An 18,715-nucleotide genomic window follows, 5' to 3' on the forward strand; every position below is an offset into this window, starting at 1 on the left:
TGGATTGGATTGTGAGAAAGGGGACACCTGCCTAGCCAGCCAGGTCAACCAAATCAACCCTGATGATCTATGGGTTGCAAAATACTGACTGGAAAGACATACTCTGATGTGCCATACTCACTTTTTTAAACGTTCTCTGATCAACTGCACATAAATAGCAACAATGCATTCAAGTTGGCAGAAAAATGTTAACTTTACACTACGTAGAGGTTGTATCAGCTTGTGTTTACTTAAGATTCATTGAAACATACCATTTGATCAAGAGTGTCTAAATTTTTGCATACAACTGTAGATCTGTGCTCTTGCTAGAGGAAAAGAAAATCATAACGCAATACATACTTATTGCTACAAAAGTATATTTAGGCTTCACTTTGTTCAGCTCTGCATACCTGATTGCTGTAACCCTTTACATTTCTATCACAGAAATATAGTTCATTGTCTTCGTAGGTTGCATTCCTGAATATACATACAGGTAGTCCTCGTTTACTGACCACTCATCCAGCAACCATTCAAAGTTACGACAGCACTGAAAAAGGAGTCTTACAACCAGTCCTTGAAGTTGTGGCTGTCACAGCATCCCCATGGTCACATGATCACGATTCAGGCTCTTGGCATCTGGCACACATTTACAACAGTCACAGCATCCCACAGTCACTTGATGGCCATTTGGAACCTTCACAGCCGGCTTCTGACAAGCAAAGTCAATAGGGAAGCCAGCAGGAAGTCACAAGTTGCAGTCACATGACATCACACTTAATGACTCACAGTGATTCACTTAATGGCCACAGCCAGAACTGACCTCATAAGGTGGCATGGTCACACGACATTGTGCTTAATGACTGTCCTGCTTAGTGATGGAGTTGTCAGTCCCAATTGTAGTCAGTAACTGAGGACTTCCCATATTTAGAAAATTCAGTTAAATGAAGACAAAATGTTTACATGGAAATATACCCAAAGACAAAATTTGCAGATGAATAAATAGAGCCACAATAATAATCCAAACACTTATGCAAGTTTCTTGAAGGCTTCAAGACTCATTCCCTACAGGCTTCAGGACTTATACATTCCTTGTTAAGACAATGATCAGACTCATATGCCATCTCTGCCCAACCTACCCAAAAGGATTGTTGTAAATGTAAAAAGTGGGGAAAAGGGAGGGGTAGAGAGCCAGGTATATCTCCCTAATAATTGCAGGATGCAAGAAAAACTATTACTGTCAACTGCTTGTTTATGAAACTCAATTTACATGAAGCAGCAACTCAGGCAACAGGTGGGCAATACTTCCCTTGTACTATGCTGTGTAGTGGGTGATTGTAAACATTTCATTAAAAACTAATCTATAGAAACTGTGTAATGTCTATTTGTAACTACTGATGTTATGCTGCTGTTCTCAATTTGATTTATATATTTGTAGTTTTACTCTAAATCTTTCTGAGAGCTAACAGCAACAGGGTAATTATTACTATTATTTATGAAGCAAGCCAAACAGCCTGAGATCTGGGACTTCAGATTTAATGCTAGTAGAGACACAAAATAATTTATAGAACTCCAGCTGTTTCAAAAATATTTTACTGTATTAACAATAATTACATAAGGTAACATCTGTGGTCTTAAAAAAGAACTTGCATAGATACATTTTACAGTTCCTTTTTTTCAAATTAATACATAAAACTTCATAATATGCAAACAACTTTAGTGGTTTCTCCATATGTTCTCAGAGCACAAGAAATTCAAAATTATATTGCACTGGTAAACTTGGGACACTGCATTGCCCAAATTGCACCACTGGAAGAAAAAAGTAACATGAAGAACTTTTGGAGGTTACAGCTGCTGTCATGAGTACAGAAAAACGCTCATTTTTCTTCAGCTTAAAAAGAATGAAATGTTCAATATAGAATCATGATATTCACAATAGTTGTCATTGATGTCCAAAAGGTAAATCAAACCAAAACAAGCCAGGGATAGGGGAATGTTTTGCCCTCCCGAAACTCCTACAACAGCCCTAGAAATATAGCCAACAGTGAAAGATGCTAGAATCAGCAACATCTGGAGTACCAATGGTTCCTCAACCATAAAGTAAGCTATGAAAACTCTTAGCTTAAAAGAATGCCAACGTTTCTGTATATATAAATATATAGTCATTATATATTAGAAGCAGAAAATAGATTTAATGTGTCACAGAAAGGCTAGAGCTCTTCCTTAGCTTTCTGCGTGGAATAATTTTTAAGGAGGGGTAATATTCAAATTGCAATCCATCTGTAATGCAGCCTAGGCAGGATTCTCTGTGGAAAATGAAAGCTCTATCAATAAATACAATAAACTTCATGGTATCCAAAGGAATCCACATCAGAAGCGCAGATCATAGCAAATGAAATGGCTATTGATCAATAACCATTAATGTTTTTATTTTTATAGCGTACAAATATTTTCCTAGATGGTCACTTAAGAGTGCAAGGGTGGTACACCTCGGCTTCCGTATTTTGGGTGACACGGAACACATCACATTTCCACTTTAATGTTTTCTTATCCCATTAAGATGGCAAGCAGGAAATAACCAAAACCTTTTTTTAAAAAAACCTAGCAGTAGCTACTGTATTTGCCCTGAATTTAACGTGTCATCCTCAAAAGAAATAAACCCATCTGGCTGCATTATCATATTCTCTGCAAATCCAAGATGACCTTCCCATTTTAGAGCAAAAATTACTTGGAGGAAAAAAATTCTTAGAGATAAATACAGCAACTTCTTAACTGCATCCCCCTCTTTTATTTCGGTCAAAATAAATAAATAAATAAGAATGGTCAGTGTTTGCATGACATGGTAAACTAAAAACTAGCAACCACATTATAGCCTAATAGGGATGTGCAAAATCTACCATTACAGAATGTAACATTCAGCACTTTTCCAGAAGCTGATTTTCCAAACCAGAACTGGTTTGCAGTGTTCTGGATGAAACAGGACAGGCCCATGTCTGGAACACCACAAATTGTTTCCAGTTCAGAGGATTAACTTTTGGGAAACCATTGGAGCAACCTTGGAATGATTAGATCAGCAGAGTCCAGAAAAGAAACATTCAGTTTCCAGAACAGTAGGTTTTGCCCTAGGGTGTGCAACAGATTTCATTTTGAGCTATTTCAAGCATAAAACTTCACAAATATCCCCTTTCTGAGCACTCAAAAAGTTGCTATTTTGAGCCTTCTGGACACTGTTTGAGCTGTTTTGAACTCAAAATATTCTTGGAATATTCAAAACAGGTCATTCTGCACTCTATGAGATTTCATGCCCCAAACAGTTCAATGCAAAAATTTTTGCACGTCTTTATAGCCCATGTGATTAATTAATGGCTCAGTGTGTTGTATGAACCCAGAACTTTGGGTTCAATAAAACATGGCTCTTCTATATGTTGTATGAACAGAGCTATGGTGTCTAAGGAAGATAATTAATATTCCAGTGCATTTTTTAATTAACTGAATATTATGAGATGACCATAATTTAATCAAAATTATTTAGTGTCAAAGAATTTCCCTTTCAGCACTGAAGAGAAAGTTCAGAGGTTAGACAGAAAGCAGAAGAATAGGGCTATTTAGCATCCCTGAATGAATAAAATAATTTAATAATAGAAATAATTCATTGGATTGGGTCACTACATGGGTCACCTATTCATAACAAAGGTTTTCTCCATTTGTTGTTCTTATAGCATTTGTCCTTATAAGGAGCTACTTTTATCTCTAAACTGTAACTGTATCTTAGGGGTTCTCAGGGTTTCACATAGATAGGCACTGTACATACTACCTGATGGAATCATAAGATAGCCAATATAAATATATTTACTACTATTATAATTAAAAGGTCTAAGATTTAATTTCTATAATTTTGTTTTTACTGGCACATGGCCATGTCATATTTTTTATTTGAAAAAGGTCCCCGAACTTTATGGCCAATAGGCACATTTTGAATGTTGTCTATGTGTCATAGACGTTCTTGCAAAATGGGTTGGGGGATACTCACAAAATGTTTTCCACAATACATGTGGACAATTACAGAACTCACCCAAGAACTCAAGTATGAGGCATAAATCCAGTCTGAGCAATAAACAGAAATCCAATCATTTGAACTGTTTTCCTCTCAGCACTCATTTCACCAATGGCAAACTGATCAGGCTTCACCAAAAAAAGGAGAACAAGGCAAAGGTGAGCCTCAAACAAGAAACAGGAGGATTTAACCCTTTCCCTTTCCACAAAGTTCTTGGTCTAGCTTGACTCAAAATTACAAGGGAGGGCTGATCCTGATAAGGAGGGGCATTGGAGGGCCAGGGAGACAAAATATTAAGCCCCTTAAAGCCCATGATTTCAAGTCCCCAATAGCTGCTAATTAATGTAACATACAGTCAGCCCAAGGTCTGAAGTGATCTTTGCATGAAAGTGCTCTGAAGATTTGGGCAGATATTAAAACTGGCATTGTATTATTCTTCCTTCTAACATAGCTTCCCACATTGGAACATATAAAATAACATCTTTTTATATGAATCCCTAACCTTAGGCTACAAACTTTTATCCATTATTTGAAACATTTAGGCATTTACTAAAACATTTTGCTAACAATAAGGCACAGTCCTAGCATATCCCACAACAAATACTAAAAAAGGAAGTTTGCTTCTGTAGAAGGTTTGCATTTTGTACTGTCTGTAGTGCTAGCACCAGGCCAGCAGACGTGGTTACACATCCTCCACCACATTTACTATAAAGTGCAGTATCATTGATCCATTTCCCTTTCTTAAAAGCATTTAATGCTCCATAATTATCTTATCTATAACGTAAAAAAATCAACTTAAAAAGAAGTCAAATTAGGATTTTAAAAATATGTTTAAAATGAACACAGGGCAACCTTTAAAGACTATCTATTGGAGGCAGCATTCAACAATAAAATCAAGATTTTAGCACTCTTTCTAGAAAGAAGTAATAGTTATCTTCCTTTTAGCTATAAAACCTGCATGCAGGCATGAGGAGGCTGGATTGCCATTTCCAGCTAGGTGTCATCTATATAGATGCATATGTGGATGCTGGTGAAGTCTTGCAATCAGTTCTTCCTCCGTTGGTTCTTCCAAAACATCCCTGTAAGGTCAAGCCAGAGTCATCAAAAAATAGCAGAGCCAGTGTCTTAATAAAGACATTATTTTTTAAACGCCAGAGATAACTTCCCTAGCTATTTCAACATCAAAAGCCTCTATAGCCCATCATTCATTACTTAATTTCCAATGTATACTTCATATGCAAAATTATTTTCTGGCTTAATTTTAAAATAGATTCCCTATCAACTTTAATTCAGATAAGAAAAATAGGGTAATGCGCTCTAAATTCTGGCACCATCTGCATGGAGTCCTTAATGCTGTTTCCCGTTGGCGTGTTCTAGTCCCGGCAGTAAAGAAAAAACTGTTAAAACTTGTTTGTCCCACTCCGGAAACATAGTCCTCAATAAGCTTCTTTTCCCAGTTAAAAATATAAAGCTGCTGCATTGCCAGGCCTGTACCTGAACATGAGTTCCACTGTCATTTGATATTCAACTTCCGAGAGAGATGGCCCATGGCAGCGACGGTCCCATTTGTGAATAAAATTCTGCAGTTCAAGAAGAGGAAACAATAGCATTTTAAGAGGGAGGAGCACCCTGCCCGATTCATTTCAATATTTTTAAAAACTCAAGGCAAGCAGCCAACTCATGTGATCAGCATATAACCACAAATGGCTATTTGTGGAAGTCTCAGCAACAAACACTATAACTGGGTTGAAACGGGTGCAGGAAGAGAGAAGACTCCATTCTCTAAGATTTAAGGAGAGCTGCTGCACAAATTTCTATGGACAGCCTATTCAACATTTTTTAATTAACAGTTCAAAGAAAAAATCATACAAATCAATTTGAAGTTGCCCAACATAAAATGCTCCAGATAAAAGTCATCAAAATAATATGCAAGACTTCTGAGACCTAGATATTGTTTGGCATAAATACTGTTCTATCTCTGTGTGTGTGAAAGCTGCTTCCATGGAAAGTCCTGGACTTTCAACTCTAGTAACCCAATCTGAAAATAAAGTTTCCACATAAGGCTCAGTCCTAATATAAGCTGCCCATCCTACTGTTACATCAGGAGATGTGCTACTCCAAGTGAAACCACCTGTGAATGTTCATGTGTTCTTTAGGCCCATTGCTTTGGGTGACCAGTCAAGCATTACCTCTAGAAGCAAGGCTATAAAAAGATTGACCCAGATGACAGAGGAAGTCAACCACCAGGTGACAAAGTACAACTTTGACCAGCTGTAAAAGAAAGAAAAAAATAGGAGGGTGAAATCAAGTCATGCCTATTATTACAATTCCAGTCCTAGAATTCCCTGCACTGGTCTTTTAATATGAACTATAGCACACCATGCATTTTCTGTGTGGTATTCCTTCCAGTTCCTTTTATAAACTACAAATTCTCATATTCTCTTAGATGAATTATCCCTGCCACTTAATCTTTTTTGTTGCCTTTTTAGCATGTTCTCTGGCTCTAGAATTTTCTTGATTTTTTTTCTTATCCTAGATACCCCTTGATATAACCTGAAGTCTACTTCATTGCTCATATGTTCTAATCTAATTAAGACTGTTACCAGTTCTAGACTTTGGAGTTTCTGTATTATAACTAACTTTTCCTTTATTATCCCCTATACCCGTCTTGCTGTACTTGCACACAGCAATAAGCCCAGATTCCTGGCTTATCCTGGCAGTGCTCCAGAATATGCAACCAACTTGTTCCCACTTTATTCTTCATTTTGTCCAAGTGTGTAAAACTAACTAGGATGATGAGAGAGCCTGCCATGAAGTAGGGAACCTATTTTGCTGCTTCTCCATAGGCCAAGGAAAGAATAAAACAGACTATACAGCAAGAGATAAACTCCAAATGTTTTCTCAATTCTGGAGACCTGTTCTGATAACATTTGAGAAGTCCAGGTCTGAATTAGGTTACCGAATGCACTGTCAAAAACATAGCTTTAGCCCATTACTTACGAAGATGAATATCTGGAATATGCATCCAAGAAAACCTGCCAGTTGTTCACAACCATCACATCCCACAGAGTCACTAACGCTGCCTGTCACGTGGACAAGAAAAGAAGTTGGAGTGCGCATTAACCTATTCTGAGATCTTTAGAATACAGAAAACTTGGAGATACCAAGCAAACAAACCAGTAATTGAAGCAACTATTAATTAACACATCTTGAGTAATACTCACAGCAAAATCATCAAAGTTGTTTGGCCAATACTCCAGTTGTTCAAAAGTGCCACACTGGAAAGTGGTATTTCCAGTTGTATTATTGATAAGGCTACAACGAAATGATAACTGGAAGTTATTTCATCATGGTATGCAATGTGGCATTGCACAGATCAGATGTTAATGTAGGACCTGATTCTTCTACCACAAGTATACTCTAGAGTCCTTAAAATGAAGAGGAAAATTAACCCTGGATATTTAAATCTGTTACAAATACAGACAGGAGGCAAAAGAACAAGATGCTTCAAAGTTAAAAGGATACAGTAAGAAAGATAAACAGTCAGCCCTATACTGCAGCAGAAACATTAGCTTTAATTTCAAGAATGCAGCAGAAACATTAGCTTTAATTTCAAGAAATAGTGTTAGTGGGGCTTAAACTAGGAATCACTCAGTCCAGAATGCTTTTCTCTGCAAGGACTCCACCTTAAAGACATTATGGTACCTTAAAAGAAGAAGAAAAAAATGTCTCTACCTAAACCCAGTGATTTTTTTTTCACTATGGTGAAATTAGAACCAGTCTTACAAAGTCTGACTTCCAAGCACAGTTGAATCTTAGAATCACTACTGTAAAAGACTCTTCCACAAGAGAGAAAACTGGCCCATTATAGCTCTAAATTATTCTTCTTTGCATGCTTTCAAAGAAAGAGTGCCTGGGCAGAAGAATCCATATATTTGGGCTAGTGTTACCCAGCTGGCCAGAAACACATTGATGAGTAATGTAGACCTCATGCTGAAGTTTTGAAGTAAGCCCAATGCAAAATCAGGGATTATTCTTCCACCCTTGGTTCAAAGGGGAGAAAAATGAAGAGTCTATGCCATGCTACACTTCAGAGACGCTTTCCAAAGCTCAGTATCACAGAGAAGTTAAGATTCTTAGCCTCTGAAATTTTCCTAAGTTTGGGACCAGGGAGAAACTTCCCACTGATGTTTCTTCCTGCTGTCCATCAGCACTAGTCCCAGCAATGGCTCAACAAACAAACAACTTCTGCCTCTGCCCTGCTCTCCCATGTCAAAGGCTGCTAACATGCCACTTCTCCCCCTCCAAGGAGCCAAGCTAGAAGACGAGGAGATGCACAGCTAGAGGAGCACTGGAAAGTGATGAGAAGGGAAGCGGAGGGAGGAGGTTCACATGTACAAAAAGGAGAAAAGAGAAGAACAGGTGTGCAATCCACATAACTTAGTACAAATTGGCAGATGGGGAAAGGGCTTAACATATCAGATGTGGGATGGACAGTTTTCCAAAGTAGAAAACTGTCTTCTAAGTTGATTTGTAATGACAAAAAGATGCCAGTTGCAAATACAGTGTTATGGAAATTTGGCAGCTTCAAAGTTTACTTAATGCTTTTCAGATAATTATCCCTAGAGAGAGTATAGATATACTGTATATAATCACTAAACAGAAAAAAAAATCTGGTATGATTTGAATTTAAAAAAAAAACTCTCTATGACCTTATATAAATTAGCCTAATTTGCACAGGAAGCTTCCCCAGAAGATCTTTATCACAACCGATCACTAATATTTAGCAGTATTACAGATCTATTTCCATGCTGTACTAGATGCTACACAGAACTGTAGATTCTGACCTTATTGCAAGCAGGGTTGGCATGCTGACTGCTATCTTACCTGACATTGCCTATGGGAGTAATAGTGCCTCCAAACAGCTCCATGCCAATTATTGCGAATGCATAGAAAGCCACCTGTGAAGTAAAAGCTGACGTCATACTGCAGCCAACTGAGAATGACGCAACAACATGACATAAGATACATTTAGGTGACATAATAAACCGTAAGTGTGGATTATTGTTGAACTCTGTTTTCTTCTCCTCCCCATTGCTTAAGCTTACACTACTGTTTGCATCATATTTCCAGGACAGTGATCCCATGATTTGCTGTTCATTCATTTACATGGACACAGTTGAGTTACCTTGGTTCAGAACTACCAGCAGACTGCATATGAAGTTTACTGTAAACCACAACTGGCTACTTCCTAGTTGCACTGCTCTGGAGCAAGAGCAAGTGACAAGTTCAGTGATAAGCTATATTTATGGTTTGCCATGTTACCTGGACTTGCCCATAGCCAAGCTCATATTTTCCAGGAAAAAAAAAGTATTTGTTAATTTTGAATTTTAAAAGTAGAGAGGTAAGAAGTAAATATACAAAAGACACATGTTTGGCGATCTTAAGAGCAGATGCAGATAGTCAGGAAAATTTAAATCACCTTCCTATTCCCATGCTTTCTGACACTGCAGAGTTGTGCACAGCTCTTCCTCATGTTATAACAACTTCTCCACTCACACTCTTTGGGGCCTGTAGCCAAACATTCTAACAGCGTACATTTTATCCACCGCTATTCCTATAAATACAGCATGTACACAGAGATAGTCTGTGGTGCTTCTGCACATAATAGAGGTTCCTTCGAACAATTAATTATCTCACTGTGATTCTCATTACCCTGATTTTCAGATGGGCACTAAGTACTTTCTGGTGGAAAAGTATCATAACATCTATAAGCAATTTTTAAAAAGTCAACTTTATTTTATAAAAATGATCATAGAAATGCTTTCAAATGTTGTCTATCTGTGTCAGTTTTTAAAAGGAACTAAACAGTGTATCACGGCAAATCTAATGGAGTCACAGTTACTTATAATAGTGTCAATGTGTGGCATACACAAATTGTATGGGTATGCCTCTTTTTCTCATACACACATGTTATTACTGGCCTTGCTTTAAGGAAGATAAACATTTCAGTGAGCCTGGGAAAATTGTTAGTATTTATGTCTCTGTTATGGAAAAGTCCCATGAATTATCTGCCAAAGTATTTAAAAGATTTTAATTGCATTGGATTATCTTCACCCTGCAATGCATAAACCTGCCAATAGGTGGAGCCTTCCTCCTTGTGATAACTGCAGAAAGTCAAATTAATTATTATCTAAATCTCTTAAAATAAAGAAGTAAATGGTACAATTTAATGACTGCACACAAATGATTATATGTCTCAAAGCAACAAAGGGATTCTACAACTGGAGAGAGAGAGAGAATGTAAATAATTCTCAAAATAAGAAAGACCCATTCTAGGCCTGAAAGATAATTAGCTCTAACTCCAGAATGTGTTCTAAAGCAGAAATATCATGCAAAACCTTTCCATGGCTACACTGTTAGAAAAGAATAAGAGTATTACACAGATAAAAGCCAAGAAGGAATCATTGCGGATTAGTGCGGGGGATCAGCAATTCTTCTGAGCAGGAAATTTCCACCTCTCTCATAGCGTGGCAACTGATGAGCAACATCTGGTTTCTTGAAGTCTAATCCTTCAGCAGTCTAGCACTGGAATGAACTGAATAAATGTATTTATCTAAAATACCTTTTTTCCTAATTCCCAGAGATCTACAACAAAAAGATAGTCCAGGTCAGGAGTCCCCAAACTCTTCAGCTTATCAACCCCTTCATGAAGTTTCAGATTGTTCATCAACCACCCAAACATTTATTATATGAAAATAATTTAATAAATACTACTTTAACTAATAGTACTAATAATAATAACAACAATAATGGGTTGTTGTTGATAATAATAGATTGGAGGTCAATATTGACCGCTTTGAATTATAACCTGGTCTAGACTGTAATTAAAAAGACACATTAATAATATAAGTATCACAAAAGGTAAGAAGATGAACAGCAAGCAGGAGAAACAAATTCAGGTACTAAAATTTAGATATAGTTCTCATAAAGGCCACAAGTGGACAGAAAAGGGTAAGGATAGGAGCTGCTAATAGAATTAGAATGATTCTCTTTTCTCCCTCTGTTGCAACCTGTCCAGTAACATTCACTGCATTTACTACATAACACTGACTATGGAAGACTCTGGGTCACTCCAAGACAAGGGATATTTTAATGGCAATACCTTACTGGTCTTTGCTAACCTCAGAGTATTAAATTAGTATTTGGATGAGAGACTATAGGAAACCCCACAGCTCCCAAACAAATTATATGGATCTATCCATATATCATCAAGAGATGAGCGTCTTTACTTTTTTTCTTTTGAGAAAGAGAGAGAGAAAAAGAGAGAGAGTGTCAGTCTCTCTGTTGGTATAGTGATTAAAGGCAGCAAGCTAAAAATCAGGAGATTGTGAATTACAGTTCTGTCTTAGCCACAAAGCCAACTGGGTGACTTTCGGCCAGTCACACTCTCTCAGCAATAGAAGGCAATGACAACCATTTCCAAAAATGTTGCAAACCGCAGAGACTTGTCCAGGTAGTCGCTAGGAGTCAAGACTGACCCAGAGGGACACACACACACACAAATACTATATGCTGTATGAATAATTTGGGATGTGGGGAATTTGAACAATGCAAGTATCATAGCACACACTCCATGAATATTCTTACAAGGCTCCTGCCTTCTTCATAGCTGAATGTCTTGGGGAGAGCAAATAAATAAAACTAGGGAAAGATTTCCTCCTCCCCAGACTTTTCAATTCAAAGGGATAAGAGAAGCCCTTAAAAGCAAACAGCGCCCCAGAACTGGATGTTTTGATATTACAGCTTATCAGGATCTAAGCTGCCCCTGAGCTTCTGTGGTTCCCAAATATTCTCTAAATCCATTTAGTATTTTTTCTTATTTAATTTCTTTAAAATTCACAAATTATTTTTCTGCATTCCTGAAATACTCCTCAGATGTGTAGAAGGCTTCCAAATGTAGCTTTACTTCAGTGCTGACATCAAGTCTGCCCTTAGTCTATACCAGTGTTTCTCAACCTTGAAGATGTGTGGCTGGGGAATTCTGGGAGTTGAAGTCCACACATCTTCAAGCTGCCAAGGTTGAGAAAGACTAACTCTGCAGGACTCATATCCTAACTGTGCAGAGCACCATTCCTTAAAAACAAGAGCATTAAAGACTCCAACCAGCCTGTATAGGCCTCATGGGTATCCTTGTATCCTCCAGCTTCAAAGTCTTCCAATGCTGTCCTACATAGCAATTCAGGTTTAGAGCTGGTTGCCTTAACACTTTAACAGGAATACAAGAGGGAAAGATAATGTAGAAAATATGAAAGATATTATTCATCTGTGAAAATAACCCTTCATCTATGAAAATCCTCTTTTTTCTGGGAAGCATTTTTTAAGCTCAAAATATGCCTCTCATTCCTTCCCCCAAGACTAGGTATACACTGATACAGACTACATTCTCTCTTAGTTGACAAATTAATTTTCCATGAGTCAGCTACTCTTAGTATTCCATAGATCCTGGAAGTTCACAGCTCATTCTTAACCCATGTTGGTGTTATGTCTTCTTTTGATTTAATTTTTTTTTTTTAACAACAGATTTATGCCTGTAAACCTAGGGAGATCCCACAGAGATAAAGGTATCATTATCTCTGTACTGGGTGTTCGACCAAGTTCAGCAGTAGAGAGAAAAAGAGATAGAAAGATAGGAATGGATGGGCAGCCACTATGAAAAAACTATCTGATTAATTTATTAAAACAATATGGTAGCCAACATTCATTTCCATAAATTGCCAATGTTTCTTGACAAAAAAATATTTCACAGAAGACGGAATAAACAGAGACGCACAAATCATTCTTGGTTTTTACTTACCACTAAAATTCCTGCAAAGGTTCTTATATTTTTCACTAGATCCAGCAGTGTACTAGCAACTAAAGACATGAACTTGGGGGGAAGAAAAGAATCATTAGTGGGTTTTTTTATATCCTTTCATCTTCTTAAGAGAGAAAAGCAAAATTAAAATCTACATAAAAGAGTGGAATTACTGTAATGTTTGGGATGATCCGTAAAAATCTGAACACAATCAACATATTTGCTAGACGAACCATGTCCCATAGAGATAGCAAGCCCAACATTTCAGGTCTCCTAGGAAAACAGAAAAAGAGATTTGCAGGAAAAAATAGAGAGGAACAACCAGCAACATTAACAGTGGCTTTTTTTCCACCAACCAAAACATAAATTTAGCAACACTAGATGTTGAAGAACAAAAAAAAAAAAGAAACCAAGATTATGTGGACTTACATAATAGCCTCAATTCTCAAATCTTAACCATTATTCTTCATTCTCAGATGGCTTTGATTATTTCAAGATTAAATGTAACAGGATGGAGTTCACACATGTTTGCAATAGTTTTAAAGGTGTGATCTGATAGGTCTATAAACCTACTTCTATTTGTATTCCTTTCTAAAAGGTTTCCCTACTGGGATATACAATATAAATGCTATGTTGCAAAATTCCAAGGTTGTAGTCTTTCCTCTGCAGATACAGAGATCTTATTTTCACATCCTTCTGAAAAAATCCCTTGATACTTCTAAATAGAAAATGGAAAAGCCTCCCCATCATCAGAAAAAGGTCATTTTATACTGCATAAGAGATAGCTTCTGCTTTTACATTTTTCCATTCCAATATTCTAACAGAACATAATCAGATGTTACTAGAAGCACTGCTGCAGATACCAATTCCAAGGTTGCCAAACATTGCTTACTAAGGACACATACCAGCCTGGATGAGGAAACCCATATACAGCAAATGTGGACACCTCCAAAACCTTTGAGAAGAGAATTAAAAAGTAAAAATTATAACTGATTGGGTTGTAACATGTCCATTTGCCAGCAAAAGCAAACACCACTGGCAAAATGAATTCCTATCTCAGCAGAATTCACAATGACCCCCAACATTATTCAAGAACGGGGAACAGATGGGGCAGACAGCAAAAGGATGTAATGAAGAAGAGATGAAGAAGTCCATTGTTCATTATTGGATGAGACCTATTTATTAGAAATTAATGTTCTATTCAACTATAACATGGGGAAGGGGAATGAACAATAACAATGTTCAACAAGACCTTTTTAATTCAAACAGAAGACAGCCCTGAATTTAAGATGAGCACCCCCCTCCCACAGGATTAAATGGGGGAAAAAGTGGTAAACACAAACAAAATCCTATATTCTGCCCATCTTAATTGAGATTGCCAGCTTTCACTGAAATCATTCCTGGAAGTGTGTGTGTGTGTGAGTGTGTGTGCGTGCGTGCGCACGCATGCATATGTCCTAGCCTGAAGTGAAATTAAAAAAAAAGGCAAGGCCATGCAAAATATTAAATTTATTGTAATTCAATTAATGTATTAATTAATTATCTATCAAATAAAGTATCTCATTTGAAGGGTCAGTTGATTCACATCTACTTATCTACACACAGACACATATCCGCACACACTACATAGATATACACTACATACACACACAAACCACTCTCTGATTTGCACGCATACAGAGGACTACACATACCCACTTAGAGAAAAGGAGACCATGGAAACCTGGCCTCAGAAATCGATAGAGATTTTCATAAAGCAAGTTCAAAGGAATATCTTTATCAAATATCTTCATCAAAACAAAACACTTCTCCAAAACTCTTCTGGAAGAATTATTAAGTAAAAAACAAAATGGAAATAATTCAGCAACACTTACCATGAGAACAAAAGTCAGAAGCCCATCAAATATGTTGCTTGGATAGGATAAATATCTTTTTAATCCCAAGGCCACTATTTTCAGCAACATTTCCAGAAAGTAGTAAAAAATAAAGAAACAGTTTGTAACCTTGAAAAAATAGAGTTAAAGTGCAATTAAAAACTAAGCTTTTAAGGAGTAACAAGTACAGGATCTGTCACAGAGTAGTTGGTCTTACCCCTAAAAAAAAGTCATCTCGCAGAGTAGGTTGTTTATCTGCATCTATTACCATTACTACCTGGGAAGGAAAAGGTCCACAGGTTATCAGGGACAGAACAATTACAGTACATTATAAGTAGTGCACACATAAAATATGCATCTAAAACATATAAAGTATAAAAATCACCAGTTCATAAAAAATGTTATTCAACCAACTGCCTACTACTTGTTAGGTACAGAGTTATAAGATCTGCATACGAATCAACTCTCCAAAAGGTTTTATATGCTGATCCACTGACCAGCCATATACTGACATATCAATGGACTGCCTTTTATTTGAGGAGTCAAGCAGTCTAAGAACATAATGAGTCATAGAAATAAAATATCCTCTACGCCTGTAACTCTCAAGACCACAGTGCTAGGCTGCTCCTACCAGTTCCCACTTACATGGAGTTGCAAACACAAATATCAGCAATAATCAGGGCAAAGCTACTGGATAAAATATCTGACCAAGACTAAGAAGACCTAGGTTCAAATCTGGTTTATCATGAAGCATCTAAAGATACAGCAGAGCAGTTGCATAGCCTCAGCCTAATCTATCTCACACAGTTGTGAAAATAAAGACACAGGTCCAACCATCAGCTTCTTACAGGCAAAGAGAACAGATAAGCATTGCATTAATTATCATTCTTTCTTTAAAGCTAGCTGATACTGCTTCACAACGTTTTTTTAATCCTCTCTTTGCGGTGCAACCATAGCAGGGTGCTGAAGCCTTAATCTAGGATTCCTGTATTCTTCAGCGGACAGATGAAGCTAATCTACACAAAATGATTAGAGAGATTTCTTAATACTTTAAATACTTTTCTTAAGTACTTTCCTTACATACAATATTAAAACTGGTTTCGGCAGAGAACTGCTCCTTTGAATGGCACCATATACTTACACATACACAGAAGATGTTTGCTAGAGCTACAGCATTCCCCAAGTACCCAAAGTAGTGATGACCAAAGATAAACTGAACTCGCTGTAGGAATAGTGACTGATAATCTGGTTTGGGAGGATGCTGAAAAGAAAGCAGAATAAAAAAATCTGTCAGGAACTATTTTTACAGGATGCCTTTAAGAAAACGTGGCCTTGAGATATTGTCTGTAAAGGGCATACCACTTTATCAGCTTCATGTATATGCCTGGGCAATGTCTGCTATTGACAGCACTATTATAATTCTCCTTAAGCATATCCTCTCTTTAAAGGCTGGGGGGAAAGGATATCATGACAGAGTGACAGGAAAGAAAATTATACCTGCGTCTTTTTAAATGCACAGCTCAGTCAATGGTTCATAAAAAAAAAAAAGCCTTCTAACACAAAAAATGGATATAGCCCAATTATCAGCACTGATTACTTATCAATAATCTGAGCAATTTAGAGTATAACTGGTATGTAGATAGGCTCTGGCATGGAGACGTGTTACAGATATTTTCACACTGTTGCAGATATCTTCACACAATTACTGCAAATATCACAGCCCTCCTAATAATCTTGCATTCAGACAGCCGAACATTACTAATCAGTAGCCTCTTTTGAGGACACAGAGATGCTGTTGTAATAGAAGGATACATAACTTCCAGCCTCTAGAACACTTCCAAAAGTTACTGCCCAAATGTAATATGTAATTAACAAAAGGGGGAAAGTATGTTTGTCCTGATCATGTCTATTTCTCTTATCCACAGCCCCACAGATAGTTAATGTATCCACATTAACATATACAGCCCCTAATCACTCCCTGGAAGTTTCAGAAATGTCCTTGAAACATGTACTTGTTTCTTATTACTTCTCATTGCACAGAATTTCAAAGTGGTTTTACAACAGTGCTACAGGAAAAGAGAAACAGTAGATAAAACCAGCAGCTGGGGAAAGCCAATAGAAAAATGTGAGTTTGGGACAGGCACCATTGTAAAATCCTGTCCAGCCTCCTGACATTGCCAAGAATTGTTCTTCAATTTCATTATAGTGTCTGGACAGATTCACATACTTATAGCTCACAAGTTTATACAAACCACATCAACAATAGCTAATCTCATACCTCTTTAACTTTATGTTTGTCAAGTTCATCAAAGAGTGTCTGAAACTGAGTAGCCGACAGCCCTCCTGGAGGACAAGACTCAAGCTTCTGCAAATGTAACAGAAACAGGTGTTTATCGTGCAGATTTCATGGGTCAGTAAAAACAATATCTTTAAACAAACTAAAGATAACACATATTTAAATAAAAATGTGCGTCCTACCCTAATAATTGCTTCCTTGCAATAGGAATCCATTTTTACTTTCTGAAGTACTTGAACAAGAGCCCCGGATTGGACACACAAGCTATGAAAGCAAAAGCAAAATATCTGGGCATAAACCTTCAGCTGTTCAACCTACACACACACACACACACTCACACACTGTGCATAATTGTGCACAATGACTAATTTTCCACCAGTTCTTTAAGATGTCTTTCACTTACACATTTTTATTGATCGCAGTCTCTTTCAAAGAACAAAGAACTTCAAAGGCAGCCCGGATTCCCAAGCGTCTCCGGAAAAGCGATGATTGAACCGATTTCTAAAAATTGAAAGAAAGAAAAGCCCCTCCAAAATAATATCAGAAAGATACAGACACCTGATCCAATAGATATACTATACACACCACTACTGCTAAAGAGAAGGTTACAGAAATGTCTTGAGGTAGCAATTACTGAAACCCAAAGATATGAATCTTGGTTTTGCTGAACTGCAGAATCAGGATGGCAGAAAGGAAGTGAATATTATCCAATCATACATTTATTAAATTTCTCAGTACCAATTCAAAGGAATTATGGGCACGAATCTCAGAAAAGGAAGCCACTTTCTTACATACCCAGGGGCCCCAAAGGTAGATTCCATTGATGACTTTAACCCCTCTTTTTATGATACCAAAAGCCCCTGGAGTTTGTTCCCCCAACGTTCAACAAGTAATGTCCAAATCACAGAGGGTAACAAAAAGCAAAGGAAGAAGGATGTGTAAGCCCTCTGACAAACTTAAACACAGAAAAATGTTTAACCCTGCCTATTCAAAGCAAAATTTTCAGCCCACCTACTGGGATGTCATCAGTACAGTGTGGGCCCAGTGGTTAGTGAAAAATTAACTTGTTTCCACTAACCATAGCCAAGACAACCCAAAGTCTGGCCAGGTCTGTACATCAGAATATTAAAAAGACAACAGGAAGCTGAAGAAAACATTATATTGTATACAAACAGGAAGACCATCAGCCTTATTTCATATGATCAGGAAGTACTTTTGATAATTGCAATATGAACGGACAAGTTGCATGACATAGTTAAGATAGTCAAACTTTGCAGAGAAAGCTCTCTTTTTGAGCATGTCTATATAGGTTTTCACTGAATGTAGTTCATAAGTTCAGCTGAAGTGTTGCCAGCTAACAAAACATTGTTATATTAAAATCTGTATAAACTCAGATGATCACACTTTTCTGTCAATTTTTGACTACATATTAATTACAATTTATTTATTTAAATGTATTGGCTGCCCATCTCCAGTGGATATTATGTTGATTCTTGTTTTTATAACATTAGAAGAAGACAAGGAACAGAGGCTGTCTAAAAATAGAGCCTTGTATAAAAACAAAGAGGGGGAAGCTTCATCCCATTTGGGGCAATCATGTCACCTGAAAAGAGCTCTGGAAAAGACACACGTTGGACATCTGAAAAAGAAGCATGTTA

General features: G+C 37.2%; 1 protein-coding gene across 2 annotated transcripts in view; it reads right to left on the reverse strand.

Moving 5' to 3' along the window:
• Positions 1-226: 226 nt before the first annotated feature.
• Positions 227-18,715, reverse strand: part of TPCN2 (two pore segment channel 2) — a 50,739-nt gene continuing 32,250 nt past the window's right edge. Inside the window, exons 11-25 of one of the 2 annotated variants that reach the window (XM_088145815.1) lie at positions 17,461-17,558; positions 17,240-17,321; positions 17,040-17,126; positions 15,903-16,022; positions 14,979-15,038; positions 14,762-14,890; positions 13,793-13,842; positions 13,061-13,160; positions 12,888-12,959; positions 8,918-8,991; positions 7,255-7,345; positions 7,031-7,113; positions 6,220-6,301; positions 5,525-5,610; positions 227-5,109 (exon numbers count right to left, since the gene is read on the reverse strand). In XM_088145815.1, coding sequence (XP_088001941.1) covers positions 5,031-5,109; positions 5,525-5,610; positions 6,220-6,301; positions 7,031-7,113; positions 7,255-7,345; positions 8,918-8,991; positions 12,888-12,959; positions 13,061-13,160; positions 13,793-13,842; positions 14,762-14,890; positions 14,979-15,038; positions 15,903-16,022; positions 17,040-17,126; positions 17,240-17,321; positions 17,461-17,558 — 1,293 coding nt within the window. In that variant the 3' untranslated portion in view covers positions 227-5,030. The remainder of the gene's footprint in view (positions 5,110-5,524; positions 5,611-6,219; positions 6,302-7,030; positions 7,114-7,254; positions 7,346-8,917; positions 8,992-12,887; positions 12,960-13,060; positions 13,161-13,792; positions 13,843-14,761; positions 14,891-14,978; positions 15,039-15,902; positions 16,023-17,039; positions 17,127-17,239; positions 17,322-17,460; positions 17,559-18,715) is intronic. The other variant, XM_088145816.1, reaches the window with a different exon arrangement.

The sequence above is a fragment of the Python bivittatus genome, unplaced genomic scaffold (assembly GCF_059951505.1).
Source record: "Python bivittatus isolate LINGU-HERP-01145 unplaced genomic scaffold, Pbiv_v1 ctg000480_np1212, whole genome shotgun sequence".
Lineage (NCBI taxonomy): Eukaryota > Metazoa > Chordata > Lepidosauria > Squamata > Pythonidae > Python > Python bivittatus.